This window comes from Aquila chrysaetos, chromosome 5, assembly GCF_900496995.4.
Source record: "Aquila chrysaetos chrysaetos chromosome 5, bAquChr1.4, whole genome shotgun sequence".
NCBI classification, from domain to species: Eukaryota; Metazoa; Chordata; class Aves; order Accipitriformes; family Accipitridae; genus Aquila; species Aquila chrysaetos.
This window is the reverse complement of record NC_044008.1, coordinates 27,751,997-27,769,208: the sequence shown is the minus strand read 5'-3', so window position 1 is coordinate 27,769,208 and position 17,212 is coordinate 27,751,997. Positions and strand designations below refer to the sequence as shown.

Here is a 17,212-nt window from a genome sequence, read left to right as displayed (position 1 = left end):
TCTATAAATAATCATTTCTGATTTGCTAGCTGAACCAAAAGCCTGAAAATAAAATTAATTCGGAATCAGTCCAAGTCAGCCAAACAAAACAAAACAAAACACGGTTCAGTTGGGGAAAAAAATCCTAAAAGGACTAGGATTCAGCTTCCTGGAGTTTGTTTGGTATTTTTTAACATTTTTGAAATTAAGCTCAGTAAATTCCTTTGGAAGCATGCTGGGAGAACAAGCAAACCTGCTGTTCCTCACTTTCCCTTGACTGCAGAGGGAGCTGGGGAAAGAGGCGGCGAGAGTATGCTCCTGACTGCAGCATCCCATTTACGTGGCTGATGTCAGACTGGATGGAGCTGAACTCCTGGTTTTTGGGGTTTTTTTCTCCATAAGTCAATGTAAAGGAACGCTGCTAACAATTTCAAATGCCTTTAAAAGAAACAATTTGACGTACGGTTCTTTGGCTTAAAAAAACCCCGGAACCCAACCCAAATCTTTTTGCGGACAAGATTGAGATGTTTTTTCACCTCCTGTAAACCAGGTTTTTAAAGCGATTTGCCGGATTCGGCACGAACTTGGATCAAATTTGAACTCTTCAGAATGCCGCGGGGAGGGAGGGAGGGAGGGAGGGAGGCCGGCCGGCAAGCCGCTGCGGCGAGCGGGCCTCGGTGCTCCTGGGGCGGGGAAGACGCCGGCAGGTGCTTCCCTCAGGATGCGGAGGGAGGGAGGGAGGCGCGGATCCGTGGGGAGGCCGGGGTCTGCCCGCCTGCGCCTCCGCCCCGTCACGGCTCCGTCGCCTCGCTGAGGGACGGGAGAGCGGGCTGAGGAGACGGGGCAGCCGTTAACGGCCGCGCGGCGCGGGGCGGGGCGTGGGCGTGGGCGGGCGCTGACGCGGCGCGCTCTCCCTGTGTGTTGCAGATCTTCGAGTGGTGGTACTTCCGCAAGTACGGGACGTCCTTCATCGAGCAGGTCTCGGTGAGCCACTTGCGCCCTCTGCTGGGCGGGGTGGACAACAGCGCGCCCAGCGCCGCCAGCGCCGCCAACGGGGACGCGGACTCCAGCCGCCAGAGCGTCTCAGGTGAGGGGCGGCGGGGCGGCCCGCGGCCCTCCGCCGCCGCCGGCGGCAGCTGCCGCCTCTCCCTCGGCTTTCGAGGCGGCCCGAGGGTGAAGCTGTGCTTCTGACGGTTCCCGCGCCAGCGTCGCTCGGCGGGTCCCGACCCGAGGGCCGGCACGGCGGGCAGCCGGCCGGGCCGGCTGGCGAGCCCTGGAACTGGCCGCGGGAGCGAGCTGCCGGCCGAGCCGCGGCCGCCCGGCACAGCCGCTGCGGGCAGGCAGCCCTCCTGCCCCGGGACACCCCGCGTTTACCTCAGCCGAGGGTGCCGCGCTCCGCTTCGGCCCGGCTCTGTCGTGGCAGCGGGAGCTAGGCGTGCCTTGGGCCGCCCGCCACGGGCCCGCGTTACAAATGTCGTCTCCGCTGAGCCGTGAGACCAGATAAGGCTTCCTTTAAACCGTTTGTGTTGAAAAATAAAAGGCAGAGCTGCTTCGTTAATTGCTCCGGCCAATTATATCTTTCCGAAGTCACGCAGCGCTCGTTGCTCGGGCTGCGTTGCCAGTGCGGCTCTTCCCCCCTCCTTCTGAAAGCCCTGCTAAATTGCACGTGCTCTTTCTGCAGTATGATTTCTAAAGGCAGGCAGTATTTTTATTTAAATTCTTTTGAATAAACCAACGTTGTAAGAAAACAAAAAGTCAGAAAAGGATGTCAGGAATGCCCATCTGCTTTTGCCTCGCTTTATTTTTTAGATAATGTAAGCAGTATGTAAACAACATTTGGATTTCACTTTAGTAAATGGAAGCACAGTGGCTTTTAATAGCTTAAGGGCTTGTTCTATTCCTGACTCTGCTACCAATTTGATTGATGACTTTGGGCAAGTCATAACACAGTCAGGTTTTAAAAAACAGGCCTCCGGTTTAAGGGGCCTGATTTCACACATTTGATGAGCTTGATTTTGATGAGCTTCCAGGCATTCACAGCCCTTGTGAGTTTCAGTGCTAGGAGTAGGTGCTGCAAATCAGACTAAAGGTGTCTGACTTTAAGCCGTTCAAGCCTTTAAAGTTGACCTTAACACTCTGGGGCTTCTTTTCTAGTGCATATGATTATTCTGAATGAACAGATGATCAAGGACGTGTTTTGAGAGCTTTACAGAAGTGGTACAAGTGTGTGAGTTGTAATTTTTGTTAGGTTTGTATGATGAATACAAATTTACTTGCTCTGGTGAAAAAGTGTTAAATCAGGAGAAATCAGCTCTTATGGGATGGAGGGGAGGATGTCAGTTTTGAACAGAGGCAGCTTGAGTCCTGTTACAGCTCTGCTGCTGGAGGACTGTCCCTGCAGGTCACTTTGTTCACGTCACAGAGTTTGGGATTTTGCTGAGGCGCTTTGAGTCAGGTGCCTGGTTGCCCGGGGATGGTTCCTCTGAGAGACAGACCAGCCTGCCTAAAATGAATCAGCCCCCCAAGCGCTGATCTTTGTGGACTGAAGAGGAGTCCCAGGGGAACTTCTCTCCCTGCTTGGGTGACTTGGCTACCTGGGGGGGATGAATTGAAAACTTAGCCCATGAGTGATGAAGATGCTGAAATACTGTTGCTTTTGGCTTGAGTTGGAGGTACTCACTGTTAAAGAAAGCCAGGGCAGGAGCATCTCGGCTTGTGTTCCTCATCTGTAAAGCGAAGCTTACCTGTTTCAGCCCTAGCTTGGCATACAGGCCATAATCTTAATATTGGGAATTAATTCAGCTTTCATTAGGGATGTGCCCCTAGAATCAATTACGGTTTCATTAAATTTATTTTCTCTGCAAGCTTTTAAAATATACCAGAGCTAACAAGTGAGGAAAAGTGAAGGAAAAAACCACAAAATTCAGTTATGGAGAAAGCAGCATTGTTTAGCAGCTGAGGTGCCTATGTCTGTACCTGGCAAATTTTATTTCTGCTCTTCAGTGTTCATGAAAACAAGCAAACAAAATCAGCTTTGAAGTCACAAGTTAAATAAAATAGGTGGCCTCAAAAAACCTTGCTCTACTGAGTGTTTCTACTTAGGGAAGCCTCCATATAGCACAGCAAATTCAGCTGTTGTCATTCCCATCTGAGGAGAGGCTGTGAATAGCAGCACTGCATGGTCCAGGATATTAGATTTGGGTGAACTGGCAGAAAGCATGGGATGGCTTGGAAACACCTGTGTGCACTCATCAGTGCACTCAGTCACACTTCAGCAGCTCTGAAATAACTCCCATTATTTTAAAGCAGAAGGTACAGTATTTTGACTAATGATGTTCACCCAAGCTTCTTGACTTTTCTGATATAAAGAAATATCAAAGAGTCTATTTGCTTTCAGTGCATTGGCACTCGAGTCTATGAGTTGGGACTCTCACTGTGTCTCTGGACAGTGTGTCTGTACAGATAGCCTGTTATTCGTGCCTTCAGAAAGATATCGGTGCTCAAAATGTCATCATTGAACAAGGAGCTGAAAGATTAATCTTCAATAAATCCTAATTGCTTGTATAAAATAAGGACATAGTTATAAGTTTGTAATGTAACAGAAAAGGCAACCTTTTCAGTTTACCATGCATCAACACTGGGATCTTTCTTTCACTATCCAACAAAGTGAAGATGGCTTTTTCACTTGGCTCACCATGTTTTCCTATGTAGATGTTTGACCATGGTAGAGTATTGCGGTAGATATCTTTGTCTTCAGAAAGGTCAGAAGAATGGTGGTTGTACTGAGACCATGGTATCAGCAGATACCAAGACAAAAAGAACAAAGAGCACATCATGTTTAACTAGCCAGACGGATGCCAAACTACCCCCAGGACAGGAGGTGGTAATAAAATCCCTTCTTCACCTCCCCTTTTGTTCCCCAATTCCACCTTTCCCTGCTACAATGCTGAAGTACTGCATGCTTCAGTTAAAGTATAACCACTTAAATTTAAGTAAGATGAGCAAAAAGAATGGTGTCACTGTGATCAAATAGTTGTTGCCTAATCTTGTTGGTTGCAAACAGAGTAAGCCAAGCCATTGAATTGTACCTCTGGAACTGAGAAGGCTGGTGTTGACTTAATATTTACGATGGTTTGAAAGTCATATTATGTAAAAACTGTCAGATTGAACCTTGTCAAACAGCCATACCCTCTGGCTGCACAACAGAAGGGCTGAATGTCGATCAAGCAGTTCTGCTGAGTAAACCAGTAGAGCTTTCTAATATTAGCTACGTGCTGAAGTAGTTGAAAGATGCAGATGTATAATCAATGCACTCACTCTTCCCAAACATCTTCCTGTTCTGTGTCTCTGTTCCGTGCACGTTTTACGTGATGTAGGCAGCAAGCTGAGGGTCCACCTCCCACGCTACTTGACTAGTTTTTGTGTAGCTGCGGGTGTCATTATGTTATTGCAAATAATTTGTGTAAAATGTTTTCTCTCCATGCCACTTCAGCCTCAGACTCAGAAGTGGGAGCTGTGTCTGTGAGAAAAGAGAAGAGCTTGACTTGCCATTCTGTATTTCTGTCTCTAATGGAACAGGCATATACTTACCAGTGTTGTATAAAATAGAGTAGATACCCTGCTGACTCAATATCCCACCAGAAAACTGTTGCTATGATCTCTTTAGAAACGATGTCCCAACATTTCATAGGGAAAAATGTGCTGGTTGACTTTTGGTGGTGGAAAGCAGCTGGTGAAATGCTGCAGGGCCAGTGCTACTGATGAGTTTTTGCAGAGCACCACATGAGGGGTCATCCACTAGCAGATCTGTGGTGAACAGCATGCTGCCTCTCAGTGAGTCTCTGTGCAAATATTGGGTTTGATTCTGGTCTCGCCTTCACTGAAGTGAATTGTCTTTGTTGAAATGAAGAGAAAAGTCTGGTGTTAAATTAAAGAAAAGCCAGAATCAAGACCTCACTTTTTCAAAAGCTACAGAAATTGATTTTTGTGATTCCCCCCCCCTCCCCGAGTTCTGTTCTAAATTACATTGTTGTGGATTTTCTCGTCTCTTCCTACCTGTAGTGTGAAGAATTTGCAGTTTTCCCTCCCCGAGAGAAATGTCTGAAATGCTTTTAGTGTTCCCAAACCTTTGCAATGCAATGAACTTTTCTCTTCCAATCAATTTCAGCATCTTTTGTCAACCCTGGGATGCTTGTAACTTAAGTAAGGTCAGCAGATGTTGCCGTGGATTTTTTACTTCACGAGTAAAGGAGGAATTAAATTTAGCAACTGTAGCTGAGATTCTTGGTGATTTACAGTATTGACTGGACAGTGAAGTTTTTTTGTAGAAATAACAAATCTATAGGGACTGAGTTAATTGCTGTTTTTCAGTGCAATAACCCAGCGTGATCCCTCTTCAATTCTGCATTACGGTAAATGTGTGTCCTGGCATTAATCAGTATTATCTTTTCACCTGGCATTTGGAGCTTTGTTAGTGGTTATTTGTCTGGAATGATTACATTTGTTGACACTAATTTATAATGAAATTATTACTTTAAAAGGGAAGAACAGTCTGGTTACCTGCATCTCTATGCGCTTGATTTTTTTTTTTTTTCCCCATTTGCACCTATGAAAAATAAAAGTAATTTGATAAGGCTCATTAGAAGGTAACCAATGTTTCTGATAAACCTCATGCACCATTGTAATTTGGGAGAGATTCATTATTGTCTGTTTCTGTTTATGACAGAATGCAAAGTCTGGCGAAATCCTTTAAATCTGTTCAGAGGAGCCGAATATAATCGGTAAGTGCTACGATGTTACAGTTTTAGACATAGTACTGGGTTAAAGACCTTAACTGTACTTTTCTATTAATCTAACTCAGAGATGAAAAAACAAAAACAACTGTGGACACATGGGCTCATGCTAGGTTTTTCTGTCATTTGTGAAATGTTTCTGAATGAAAAAGAATTTAAATTCATGCTCGTGCACTTGTTATTTCTGCATTTTTTAGTGACCTTATAAAAAAAAATGGAAAAACCTAAGTGCAGTGTACCTGGTACTGTTAATACAGTAATTTTGTTCAAATCAGTTATAGCAAACTAATCAATTATATCTAGGTTTCCTGTAGTCTTAATGTTTGAATATGTGTTGCCAGTTTCCAGTGTGCACTTTCCAATATCCTCTTTAGCTTAGGTCCAACTACTGTCACTCCATCACAGTACAGTGAAATGCAGTGTATGTTGGCTAGGAGACTGGCTGGGTGAACTTGGTAGGCTATGCCCATCTCTAACATCTAGGGTTCTTTTCTAGATTCATTTTGCTGAATATGACCTCATTAACCAAAATGTCTCTTTGTTGGCGTGTTTGCAGGTATACATGGGTAACAGGGAGAGAACCTTTGACTTACTATGATATGAATCTTTCAGCACAGGACCATCAGACCTTCTTTACATGTGACACGGATCATTTACGGCCTGCAGATGCTAGTAAGAGACCTTGTGATCAACCGTTTTTGCTAATAGGTTAATGATTGTTTTAAACTGATGCAAGAAAAATGCAGTCAGATATCAGTTCTCTCAGGTAGATAAGGAAAGGCAAAAGTTCGATCATGCTGGAAAGCTGTTGCTGTTGGATTCGTAGTATTCTAGATCTGAACAAGTATCTATGTAGGTATAAACTATCTAATTTGTGTCGCTATTTTGTTCTACTTTCTTGCTGAAGTCACTCAAGGTACCATTTGCAAGTGTAAAGACTTGGTTTTTTCCTCCTGTTTCTTGCAGTGGCTTCAAACATGTATAGCTTAATTTGCCTCCAGCTGTAGTGTAGTATGTTGAGTTACATTATACAGGTCCCAGTTAGTCTACGCTGACAGAAGAGAGAGAGCTTATGTAAAACTTGTGTCCTGTGTTTCATTCCCTGATGTAGTTAGAAGCTCTGTAAAAAATGGGGACAACACATTTACAACGGAATTTGATATAAGCAGCTTTAGTTGTGTTAAGCCTTTACTGTTAAGTCCACATGCAGACTTTGGTTCTGCTAAAAATGTACGCCAATGATTTAGATTGTCAGAATTTACCTCTGAAGAGACAAGTCGTCTTTGTCTTTTTGTATCTCCTTAGGAAAAGAGAGATATATAGTTGGGCTCTCCATTCTGAGGGCATAATTACAGAAGAGAACATACTGTGCTTTTTTGACACGTGATAAACATGAATCCTGTTTCCTAAACTCTATGGGCTAATTATGAGGTGGTCTGATTAGCCTGGATGTTGTTTCCATTTAACATTCCCCTAAAGCAGCAGCACAGTAAGGAACTAGAATAAGAATCCTGACTATCCTTGTATACTTGTACTATGCCCTGTGGAATCTACTACCCCAAGAGGAAACAGCTGCTTGTCACCTCTGTATGTGACAGTGCAGATGGCGTGATCTCTCAGCCAGATTTTCCCATGGAAAAAAGTATAATTAAATGAAAGAATAAAGCTGAGTATTTGGGACAAAAGCTCGTGTTGATTATGTATCTTTTGAGTGCTCACTGAGCTCTTTGAAATGCTCTGGAGTGAGTCAGGCTGAGAGCAATAAGTTCTGTTGTTATAATGCAGTAGATTCTCCTTGTTAACGCTGTAATGACTGATATGCCCCTGTTCTGCTTCATTTATTGAATAGTAATGCAAAAAGCCTGGAGAGAGAGAAACCCCCAAGCCCGAATTTCTGCAGCACATGAAGCTTTGGAATTGAATGAGTGAGTGACAACAACAGTAACATTTATTTCCTGTCATTTAAAAATCCATTTGATGATAGCTTAAGGCAGGGGGTTTGCTACAGTAATTTTTAACCATGATTACAGGCCTGTCACAGGAGGGCCTACAATGGGAGGAAAAAAGCACAGCTGCATGTTGTGCTAGCCACCCAGAAGATCCTTAGGGCAGCGATGACAATGGGAGCCTTCCCACTGATGTCAGTGGGCTTTGGATCAGCATAGCGAAGTGTTAATTAAGTTGCCTCCTGATGAGCATATGAAATATGCATTTATGGGATGGAGAGTTCCCTTTTGGATTTCTCAGTCATCCTGAACAGAGGCAAGAAAGAAGGGACTCATAAACACCTTCTGAAATATTCATTTCATAGTGTGAGAGAATATGATGTCATTTTCTGGGACTTTTGGTCTTTGAGAAAATAAATAATGGACTCAATGAGAAGTGTAGTATTCTGAGATTCCACAATAAACTCAATGCTGTGATGCTTTACTGGCATGGCAAACTGTATAAATGTTGCCAAAGTGCATAAAGCGGAGAGAGTCCCTTAGGTTGCTGTCAGATTACTGCATTCTAAACTAAAGTTGCTGGGGGAGGGGAACTTCAATCCATACCACTCTTACCAGTTTGATGCCAGTGCCAGCAATAGATGCCCAGAGCCTGGAGAGGGATCACAGGTCAGCAGGAGAGCACCTGAAGAGCAGCACAAAGGAATTGCAGCCACTCCAGCCAGTAAGTCAGCTTCATCAGAGGCCCAACTTAAAGGCCTCTGTGCAAACACACATAGTATGGGGAATAGACAAGAGAAGTTAGAGGCATGTGCACACCTGCAGGGCTATGATCTTATTGGCATTACAGAGACGTGGTGGGATGGCTTCTGTGACTGTTGGAATGGAAGGATACAGGCATTTTAGGAAGGACAGGCAGGGGAGACATGGAGGGGGTGTCACCCTCTGTGTCAGTGACCAGCTGGAGTGCATGGAGCTCTGTCTGGGCATCAATGAGGAGCCAACCGAGAGCTTATGGGTCAGGATGAAAGGGAGGGCGGGGACAGGTGACATTACAGTGGGGGTCTGCTACAGGCCACCCGACCAGGAAGACCAAGTGGATGAGGCCCTCTATAGACAGATAGGAGCAGCCTCACATTCACAAGCCCTGGTCCTCAGGGGAGACTTCAGCCACCCTGATATCTGTCGGAGGGACAACAGGGCAGGGCATAAGAAATCCAGGAGGCTCCTGGAATGCATTGATGACAACTTCCTTCTCCAAGTGATGGAGGAGCCAACGAGGAGAGGTGATATGCTGGACCTTGTTCTTGCCAACAGGGAGGGGCTGGTGGGGAATGTGAAGCTCAAGGGCAGCCTTGGCTGCAGTGACCATGAAATGGTGGAGTTCAGGATCCTTAGGCAGCAAGGAGGGCGCACAGCAAGCTCACTACCCATGCTAAGGCACATGGAAGATAAAGAGGTGATTGGTGACAGCCAACATGACTTCACTAAGGGCAAATCATGCCTGACAAATTTGGTGGCCTTCTACGATGGGTTTACAGTGTTGGGGGATAAGGGAACAGCAACTGATGTCATCTACCTGGACATGTCCAAAGCAGTTGACACTGTCCTGCATGACATTCTTGTCTCTAAATTGGAGAGACATGGATTTGACAGATGGACCACTTGGTGGATAAGGAGTTGGCTGCACTTAGAGAGTTGCAGTCAATGGCTTGATGTTCAAGTGGAGAACAGTGAAGAGTGGTGTTCCTCAGGGGTTGGTATTGGGACCAGTGCTGTTTAACATCTTTGTCGGCGACATGGACGGTGGGATTGAGTGCACCCTCAGCAAGTTTGCCGATGACACCAAGCTGTGTGGTGCGGTTGACACACCGGAGGGAAGGGACCTTGACAGGCTTGTGAGGTGGGACTGTGTGAACCTCATGAAGTTCAACAAGGCTAAGTGCAAGGTCCTGCACGTGGGTTGAGTGGATCTCAAGTACAAATGCAGGCTGCGCAGAGAACGGATTGAGAACAGCCCTGAGGAGCAGGACTTGGGGGTGGTGGTTGATAAGCCCAACATGACCCAGCAATGTGCGTTTGCAGCCCAGAAAGCCAGCTGTATCCTGGGCTGCATCAAAAGAAGTGTGACCAGCAGGTCAAGGGAGGTGATTCTCCCCCACTACTCTGCTCTCGCGAGACTCCGCCTGGAGTACTGTGTTCGGCTCTGGGGCCCCCAACATAAGAAGGACATGGACCTGTTGGAGTGAGTCCAGAGAAGGGCCACGAAGATGATGAGAGAGCTGGAGCACCTCTCCTATGAAGACAGGCTGAGAGAGTTGGGGTTGTTCAGTCTGGAGAAGAGAAGGCTCTGGGGAGACCTTATAGCAGCCTTCCAGTAGCTAAAGGGGCCCTACAAGAAAGCTGGAGAGGGACTCTTTATCAGGGAGTGTAGTGACAGGATGAGGGGTAACGGTTTTAAACTGAAAGAGTGTAGATCTAGATTAGATGTAAGGAAGAAGTTCTTCACTGTGAGGGTGGTGAGGCACTAGCACAGGTTGCCCAGAGAGGTTGTGGATGCCCCATCCCTGGAAGTGTTCAAGGCCAGGTTGGATGGGGCTTTGAGCAACCTGGTCTAGTGGAAGGTATCCTTGACCATGGCAGGGGGGTTGGAACTAGGTGATCCTTAAGGTCTCTTCCAGCCCAAACCACTCTGTGATTCTATGATTCTAGAATTCCGTAAACTGGTGCCTTATGGATTGTACTTCACGTGTTTCATCAGAAGGAGAAAAAGAATTGTTTGTTCCTGGACAGCAATTTAACTGAGAGAGCATGTAGCATAAAAGACTTTTGCAGAAGGGAACTATAAGCCTGTCCTGTTCTACTCGCATATCACAGAATGATCGAGGTTGGCAAGAACCTCTGGAGGTCATCTGGTTCAACCCCCCAGCTCCAGCAGGCCCACCTACAGCATGTTGCACAGGACCATGTCCAGACGGCTTCTGAATCTCTCCAGGGAGGGTCACTCCACAACCTCCCTGGACAGCCTGTGCCAGTGCTCAGTCACCCTCAGAGTAAAAAAGTGTTTCCTGATATTCAGACAGAGCCTCCTATGTTTCAGTTTGTGCCCACTGCCTCTGGTCCTGTCATTGGGCACCACTGAAAAGAGCCTGGTTCCATCCTCTTTGCACCCTCACTTCAGGTATTTACAAACATTGATGAGATCCTGCCTGAGCCTTCTCTTCTCCAGGCTGAACAGTTCCAGCTCTTTCAGCCTTTCCTCATATGTGAGATGCTCCAGTTCCTTAATCATCTTCATGGCCCTTCGCTGGACTCTCCAGTATGTCTGTGTCCCTCTCATACTGGGGAGCCCAGAACAGGACACAGCACTCCAGGCGTGGCCTCACCGGTGCTGGGTAGAGGGGAAGGATCACCTCCCTCGACCTGCTGGCAACACTCCTCCTAATGCAGTGCAGGATACCATTCGCCGCCTTTGCTGGAAGGGCACATTGCTGGCTCATGTTGAACTTGGTGTCCACCAGGACCGCCAAGTCCTTTTCTGCCAAGCTCTTTCCAGCTGGGTGGCCCACAGCAAGTACTGGTGCCTGGAATCTTGTTTTCACCTGGACCTGTTCTCTCCTGTTCCTCAGCTGATGACTCTTTGTGAAATGCAAGTAGAGGTAGCTGCAACCTGGTTCTATTTCTGTATAAAGAATAATCTTATCAGCAGCATGCTTTGTATTGGAAAGAAGTCAACAGGCTGTATACCACCCAACTTCAGCTGCTAAAAATGTGGCCATCAAGTTTGAAGTAGTTGCCTGCGCTCCCTCTGTAGTCAATGAGAGAGGCACCTCCATTCAGCAGTTCACCCTATTCTTAGAGAGATGTTTAAACATGTGAAATGAATGGCTTTGTGAAGATGCTCCTTGATGGAGGGGGAGGAGCACAGGTAGTTGAGATCTGAATTAGACAGCTAAAAGCTGGGTGAGGTGACTCCCAGCACACATTTCACCTTTCTGTATATTCCTAAAGCTGCTTTCCTGTTTTGATTTGGGTTTTTTTATTGTTTTTGTTTGTTTTTTAATCTCTACAATTACATTTATAATGTGTTCTTTGCATATGGTAAGTGTTATAGGTCTATTGATTCTTTTCATACCATTACGGTAATGGAGACATCTTGTGTTAAAACAATAGTGCATAAAACTAGTTTTGGTTTCCAGAAGGAATTTTAGTGATGTAGGCCATGATTGCTTAGTGAGACAATGCTTTACTTTTTGGGGCAGTTGTCAGTAGGTTTACTCACATGGCTGAGTGATACAGTACCTACAAATGAGAGTCATAGTCTGGTTGCAAGAATATTTATTCATCACAATAGTTCATCAGAAAATTATATGTACAAAAATCCATTGCCTCTGTATTTAGTACATCCTGCCAGTCTGCATGTCTTTGTATAGCTTTTACTTCATGCAACTTTCTCATGGTTTTTCCTCTGATATTTTTGCAGGTGTGCTACTGCCTATATTCTCTTGGCCGAAGAGGAAGCGACGACAATTGTAGAAGCAGAGAAGCTGTTCAAGCAAGCTCTGAAAGCTGGAGAGGGCTGTTACAGGCGCAGTCAGCAGTTACAGCACCATGGTGCCCAGTATGAAGCCCAACACAGTAAGTGTCTTTCGAGGGAATAGCCATTTCTAAAGGGAGGGAAGTTCTGGGGAGTTCTTTGGGTTTTGGGTTTTTTTTTCCCTCTCAGAACTCTGTACTTACTATTTAACATTGGCTGGAATATGGCCCTAGAGCCAGACTATTCTGTTTCGGTGTTTTTGCTTGATTCTGTTGCTGAGCTAGCAATGCTCAGATTACAAATGCACCTTTTCTTCATCGTGGCAGAAAATACTGTAGCATCTACTTAACAGAAAAGAAAAGGTAGCAGAGCCAAAAGAGATTTGATGTTCAGAAAATGCTGGCCAGCTAGGAAGTTGCACTGAAGTGCCTTTAGCTGTTTTGAAGACATGGGCTCGTGTTGTGAAAAGGCAATAAAGAATGATGGAAGCAGGAGTGAAGTGATGCTTTGCCAGTTTTTTGCCATCAGCTGTGAGGGTAAATACATACACCACATTGTTCTATGTAAAAGTCAATGAGACCCATTAACCAGTGTGACATTTGAAAAGTTAGTTGCATACATTAAGAAAGGTCACAGAAACATAAAAATTAAAAACTGGAATAATACAGTGCTCTAATTTAAAGTTGAGGTTTTTTTTTTTTTTCAATTTTGAATAAGCAGATTTAGCTGCTGTGATGGTATTTATTAGATGCTTCTTAAACTTAAGAAAATACATGAGGGTTCGCTGCCAGTAAATGAACAAAAAGATAAATAAAGCAAACAGTCTAGGTTATTTCCAGTCTACAATGGCTACCTTAGGCAAAAATAATACCAAATAATTACATAAGTACAAGCACTAACATACTTAGGGCATCTTCAGGTTTCTCAGGACCTGCATTCACAGCCTCTGGCTGTCTCACATAATTTGAAGATTGCTGATAAAAATTGCAGGTAGTGAAATTGTCTGTGATCTCTGGTTTCAAAAGTGTACACAAGTCTATACCTGAAAACCTGAGGTTTTATAAAGCTTGGGGTAGTATTTTAAACGTTTGTTGGTTATAAAATGATATTTAGGATTATTTGCTTATTTTTGGTGAAAATAAAAGTATAGAGCAGCTGAGCCCTTGAAGCAATTTTCAGGCTCTAGCAGGCTTATGGTTGTCTATGAAACCTTAATTTGTGCACTGAATCCATCCTGAGCACAGAAAATGTCATCATCAAATTTGACACCCTGAACCTTCAGTATTACAGCAGAAGAAGTAACCAGTTGAATGCAAAATTAAGTGCATTGTCACACAGCTCGAGGGGCTGAAAAGTGACTTCCAGCTCTGACTTGTGGCTTCAGGAGGGGCTAGATCGTTGCACTTCTCTATACCACCCAGTTTCCCCTTTGATAATATCAGTGTGCACCTGCAGAAGTTAGAGAAGTTCCAGCCTCAGATGGTGCCTTGGACACAGGAGCTTCAAGTAGGATTCTCTTGATTACATGCTGGACTTTTGCATGATTTACAAAGGTGGAGAGCTCAGCTCTCTTTAGAGAGGAAGGACCATGGACAGATGTGTTGCAGTTCCATGGTTCTGAGATGTCTGTCATTCCATTTCTGGTCCTTGAAGTTGACTTTGGGTTGAAAAGTGGGCATTTCATCTTTTACAGGTGAAAAACACTATGTAATTTCTTGAACAACAGCATATTGCTCTCTGTTTCTGTTTATTCATGTGTTCCACCTCCTTCATACGGTATTTTATGTTAGACCTTGAATTTTAAGAGTAAGTAAGAACTTTGAGTACGCAACTTAACCTCTTCCAAAAGGTGCTAGTTTATAGAAAGTGCGGGCAATCTTCTTTTTAAGGTGGCTCATGTTAGTCACCCCAAATCATTAGTCACCTCAGAAAGTTTTGGCCTGAAGGTTGTCTTGATTTCATAGTAAGTAAATGCCTTTTGACCATTCCTTCTGAAAAGACTGAAAAGGAGCTTGGCTCAAAATGTATACCTCTTAGTTGCACTACATAAACATGTTGAAACAGATGTAACTAATAAATTGTTTATTAAATATATAGAAATCAATACAGAGATAAGGAATTACATAATATAAAATATAGCTAAAGAAATTCTTTCCCTCCCTTATTTATTTTTTCTTCTAAAGTCAGACCTATCAACCTGCTGCTTAATCTTTCTGAAAATTGTAATCACCACTTTAAACAATTTGTAGGTACTTGGCATGTTTTCAGTGCACATCTTGTTCTTATTATGAAAGACTTGAAAATATTAGGAACAGACTAAAATCTTTACAGAATGCATACTGTACACAAAGATAATTTGTAGCAGGTGTCTTATATTTTCACGATATGGTAATTTTATAGGTGATTAGCTGTCTGCTCGTTTCCTGTTGGTCCAGAAGCATGTTAAGAGTTCACATTGGAATTATAGGGAAGAGAATGAGAAATTAAACTAGTAAGAATTCTCCAAGAGAATAATTATTGCAGCTGTTTAGTTTCTGTCATCTTTGCTGTTAGGGTATCTTCCAGCACATAAGACTGTCATATCTGAAACGTGTTAATTTGCCATCCATAATTAGCAGTGTGAGGAATTTGAAAATGGTAATTGGGTAACAAGTAAAGGCTCTGTAAACAGAAAGTTCAGGGTCTACTTCTTTTCTTCTAATCATTAAGAAAAAGACTGTTAGACAGTGAGGATTTGTTTTGCTATCTCTCCTATTGACAAGCATGTACATCATAACTTACAAAAAAGGCAGGATGTAACGTGCATTTTCATGGCTGCCCTTGTCTTAACCATGTATGTGAATTGGTAAGTAATTTAATGCTGTGTGTGTGACTACAGAGTTTTGTGCCAATGTTAACTTCATAGGAGTTCTCCTTGCTTCACTTGATTACTTGATGGTCTATACCATTCTCTGTATCTTCAGATCTGCTTATATTTCATAGGTGTACGGCCAACCCATGGGTCCTTATTTATACCACTGTATATCTGGAGTAATTTCACTGATTTCAGTGATGTTATGCCACATCTAAATCAGCAGAATTTGGTAACTTTTTATTAAAATTATTGTGAAAGCATTGATGATAGCAAATAACAAAAAACGGCAAGAAGACTGTTTCCTGTTATGTTGGAATGTTAAATGAACTTTTGTTTTATCTTTTTTATCTTAATGCTGTTTCTTTTTCCTCTTATACAGGAAGGGACACCAATGTGTTAGTTTATATTAAGAGGAGGCTGGCAATGTGTGCAAGAAAGCTGGGAAGGACCAGGGAAGCAGTGAAAATGATGAGAGATGTGAGTTTGGATTTGTTTCGCATGTGATACTTAGATAATAGTAGCATAGAAATTATATACATTTGCTTACAAGTTAGCATCCATTCCTGCTGCATGCAGCCCTGCTGATAGTCATTTTGTATGTGTAGCTTACGTAAAGATTAAGTTAAGAGATCATTTATTTATGGGGTTGAGAAAGCAACACTATGAAGTCATAAAATACCAGATGGATGGCTGCCCATACAGACTGAATTTCCCATCCTGGTACATGTGCAATGGAGTGCAGTCTTTAATTATTCGATCACAAAGTTACTAACGTTTTTTCTGAAGCATGTAATGAATGCTGCTAACTTAATAAACAAGTCCTAGGTATTCTGTTTCCTCCTGGCAAAGCTGCAGTTCAGCTCTGTGCATTGTTTACGTCACACTATTCAGACCTGAGGAGAGTGTTCCTCTCGTGCAAAACCTATTACTGAGAAGTCAAAATGAAGTAATTAATCTACAATGAACTGGTTTCCCTCTGAGATGGGGGATGACTATATCCCTGTTTTCTAGGCAGAGGAGCTACCAGTGGTAGTCATAAGTCAGTAACTACAGCTGCAAAGTTGAAACGCCGACCAGTAGCTATTTTGGGGATGGCAGGAGGGGCAGCTGTCCACACAGGGCACTGTATATTTTTCAGGTATGTAAAATGCTCAAGTTTAGAGAGAGCTGCGAATGCCCAGCATTTCCTCAAGTGAGATCTCCTGGCTGCAGATTAGGAACACAGTTCTTTGAGGAGCAGACTTGCCTCACCCAAGGTAGCAAGTCTGTGACAGAAGGAGGAATGGGGCCATAGAGCTCTGGGCAGATGATGGTAAAACTGCTTACCGGTTTCCTGTGTTCTACTTTCTTACACTTCGTTTTTCAGTTCCCACAAAAGTGAGGTAGAGACGGATCTGGGAAGATACAGACTTCTGCAAGTTAAGCTGAAGGACCTAAATTTTAAATGCACTAAATGGAATCCCAGACCAGAATGAAGCACTTTTAAAGTGTGCTTTAGGCAGCTCAGATGAATGGTCCTGAAACCTGCCTAATGAAAAGGGAAATACTCACTGCAAGTCAGTGGGAATTGTAACATAAAAAGGCAAGTGACTTTCTCTGGAGCTGAGGTACTTGCATCAGTGGCAGTAGGGCAAGTATGCTGCCAGCTTGGAATCCAGCACCCAGCACCTTCTGGAACTGGGGCACTCATGAATATTTTTTGAAAACATTGAGCAGAGTTCATCATAATAATGCAGGTCCTTATCCTAAATAATCTACCAGATGGCAAGTGGTGAGTAACTTTTGTTTCCTGTCCCTAGCTGGGGTTTTTCAGGCACACAACTCTCACTGCAGAATCACTAGGCTCCCAGACAGAGGTGTTGAAAAAGAACTTGTCAAAAACGCAGCCATTGTACAGCTAGGAGTGTGAGAAAGAGGGACGAGGAAGAAAGACCTGGTTTTGCAGTCTTGTGGTCAGCTGGGAGAATGTTGATTTCAAAAATGTTGTTTTCACTCCAGCCAGCTCCACTGATTCTTCATGAATTTTGTTACACAGGCACTCTGGGACAAATACTGAAATGTTTGGGGACAAACATTGGAATTCTAAGTTCTGGCATTAATATAC

General features: G+C 43.8%; 1 protein-coding gene across 11 annotated transcripts in view; it reads left to right on the top strand.

Moving 5' to 3' along the window:
- Window positions 1-17,212, top strand: part of ST7 (suppression of tumorigenicity 7) — a 156,085-nt gene that overhangs the window by 91,940 nt on the left and 46,933 nt on the right. For 9 of the 11 annotated variants that reach the window (XR_005932366.1, XR_003923422.2, XM_030014623.2 and 6 more), the window contains exons 3-8: window positions 907-1,066; window positions 5,705-5,759; window positions 6,328-6,443; window positions 7,621-7,696; window positions 12,201-12,355; window positions 15,488-15,585. Coding sequence is in view for 9 of the 11 variants with exons in the window: in XM_030014623.2 (XP_029870483.1) it covers window positions 907-1,066; window positions 5,705-5,759; window positions 6,328-6,443; window positions 7,621-7,696; window positions 12,201-12,355; window positions 15,488-15,585 (660 nt within the window). In the remaining 2 variants the exon portion in view is untranslated. The remainder of the gene's footprint in view (window positions 1-906; window positions 1,067-5,704; window positions 5,760-6,327; window positions 6,444-7,620; window positions 7,697-12,200; window positions 12,356-15,487; window positions 15,586-17,212) is intronic. The other 2 variants (XM_041123434.1, XM_030014627.2) reach the window with 1 other exon arrangement.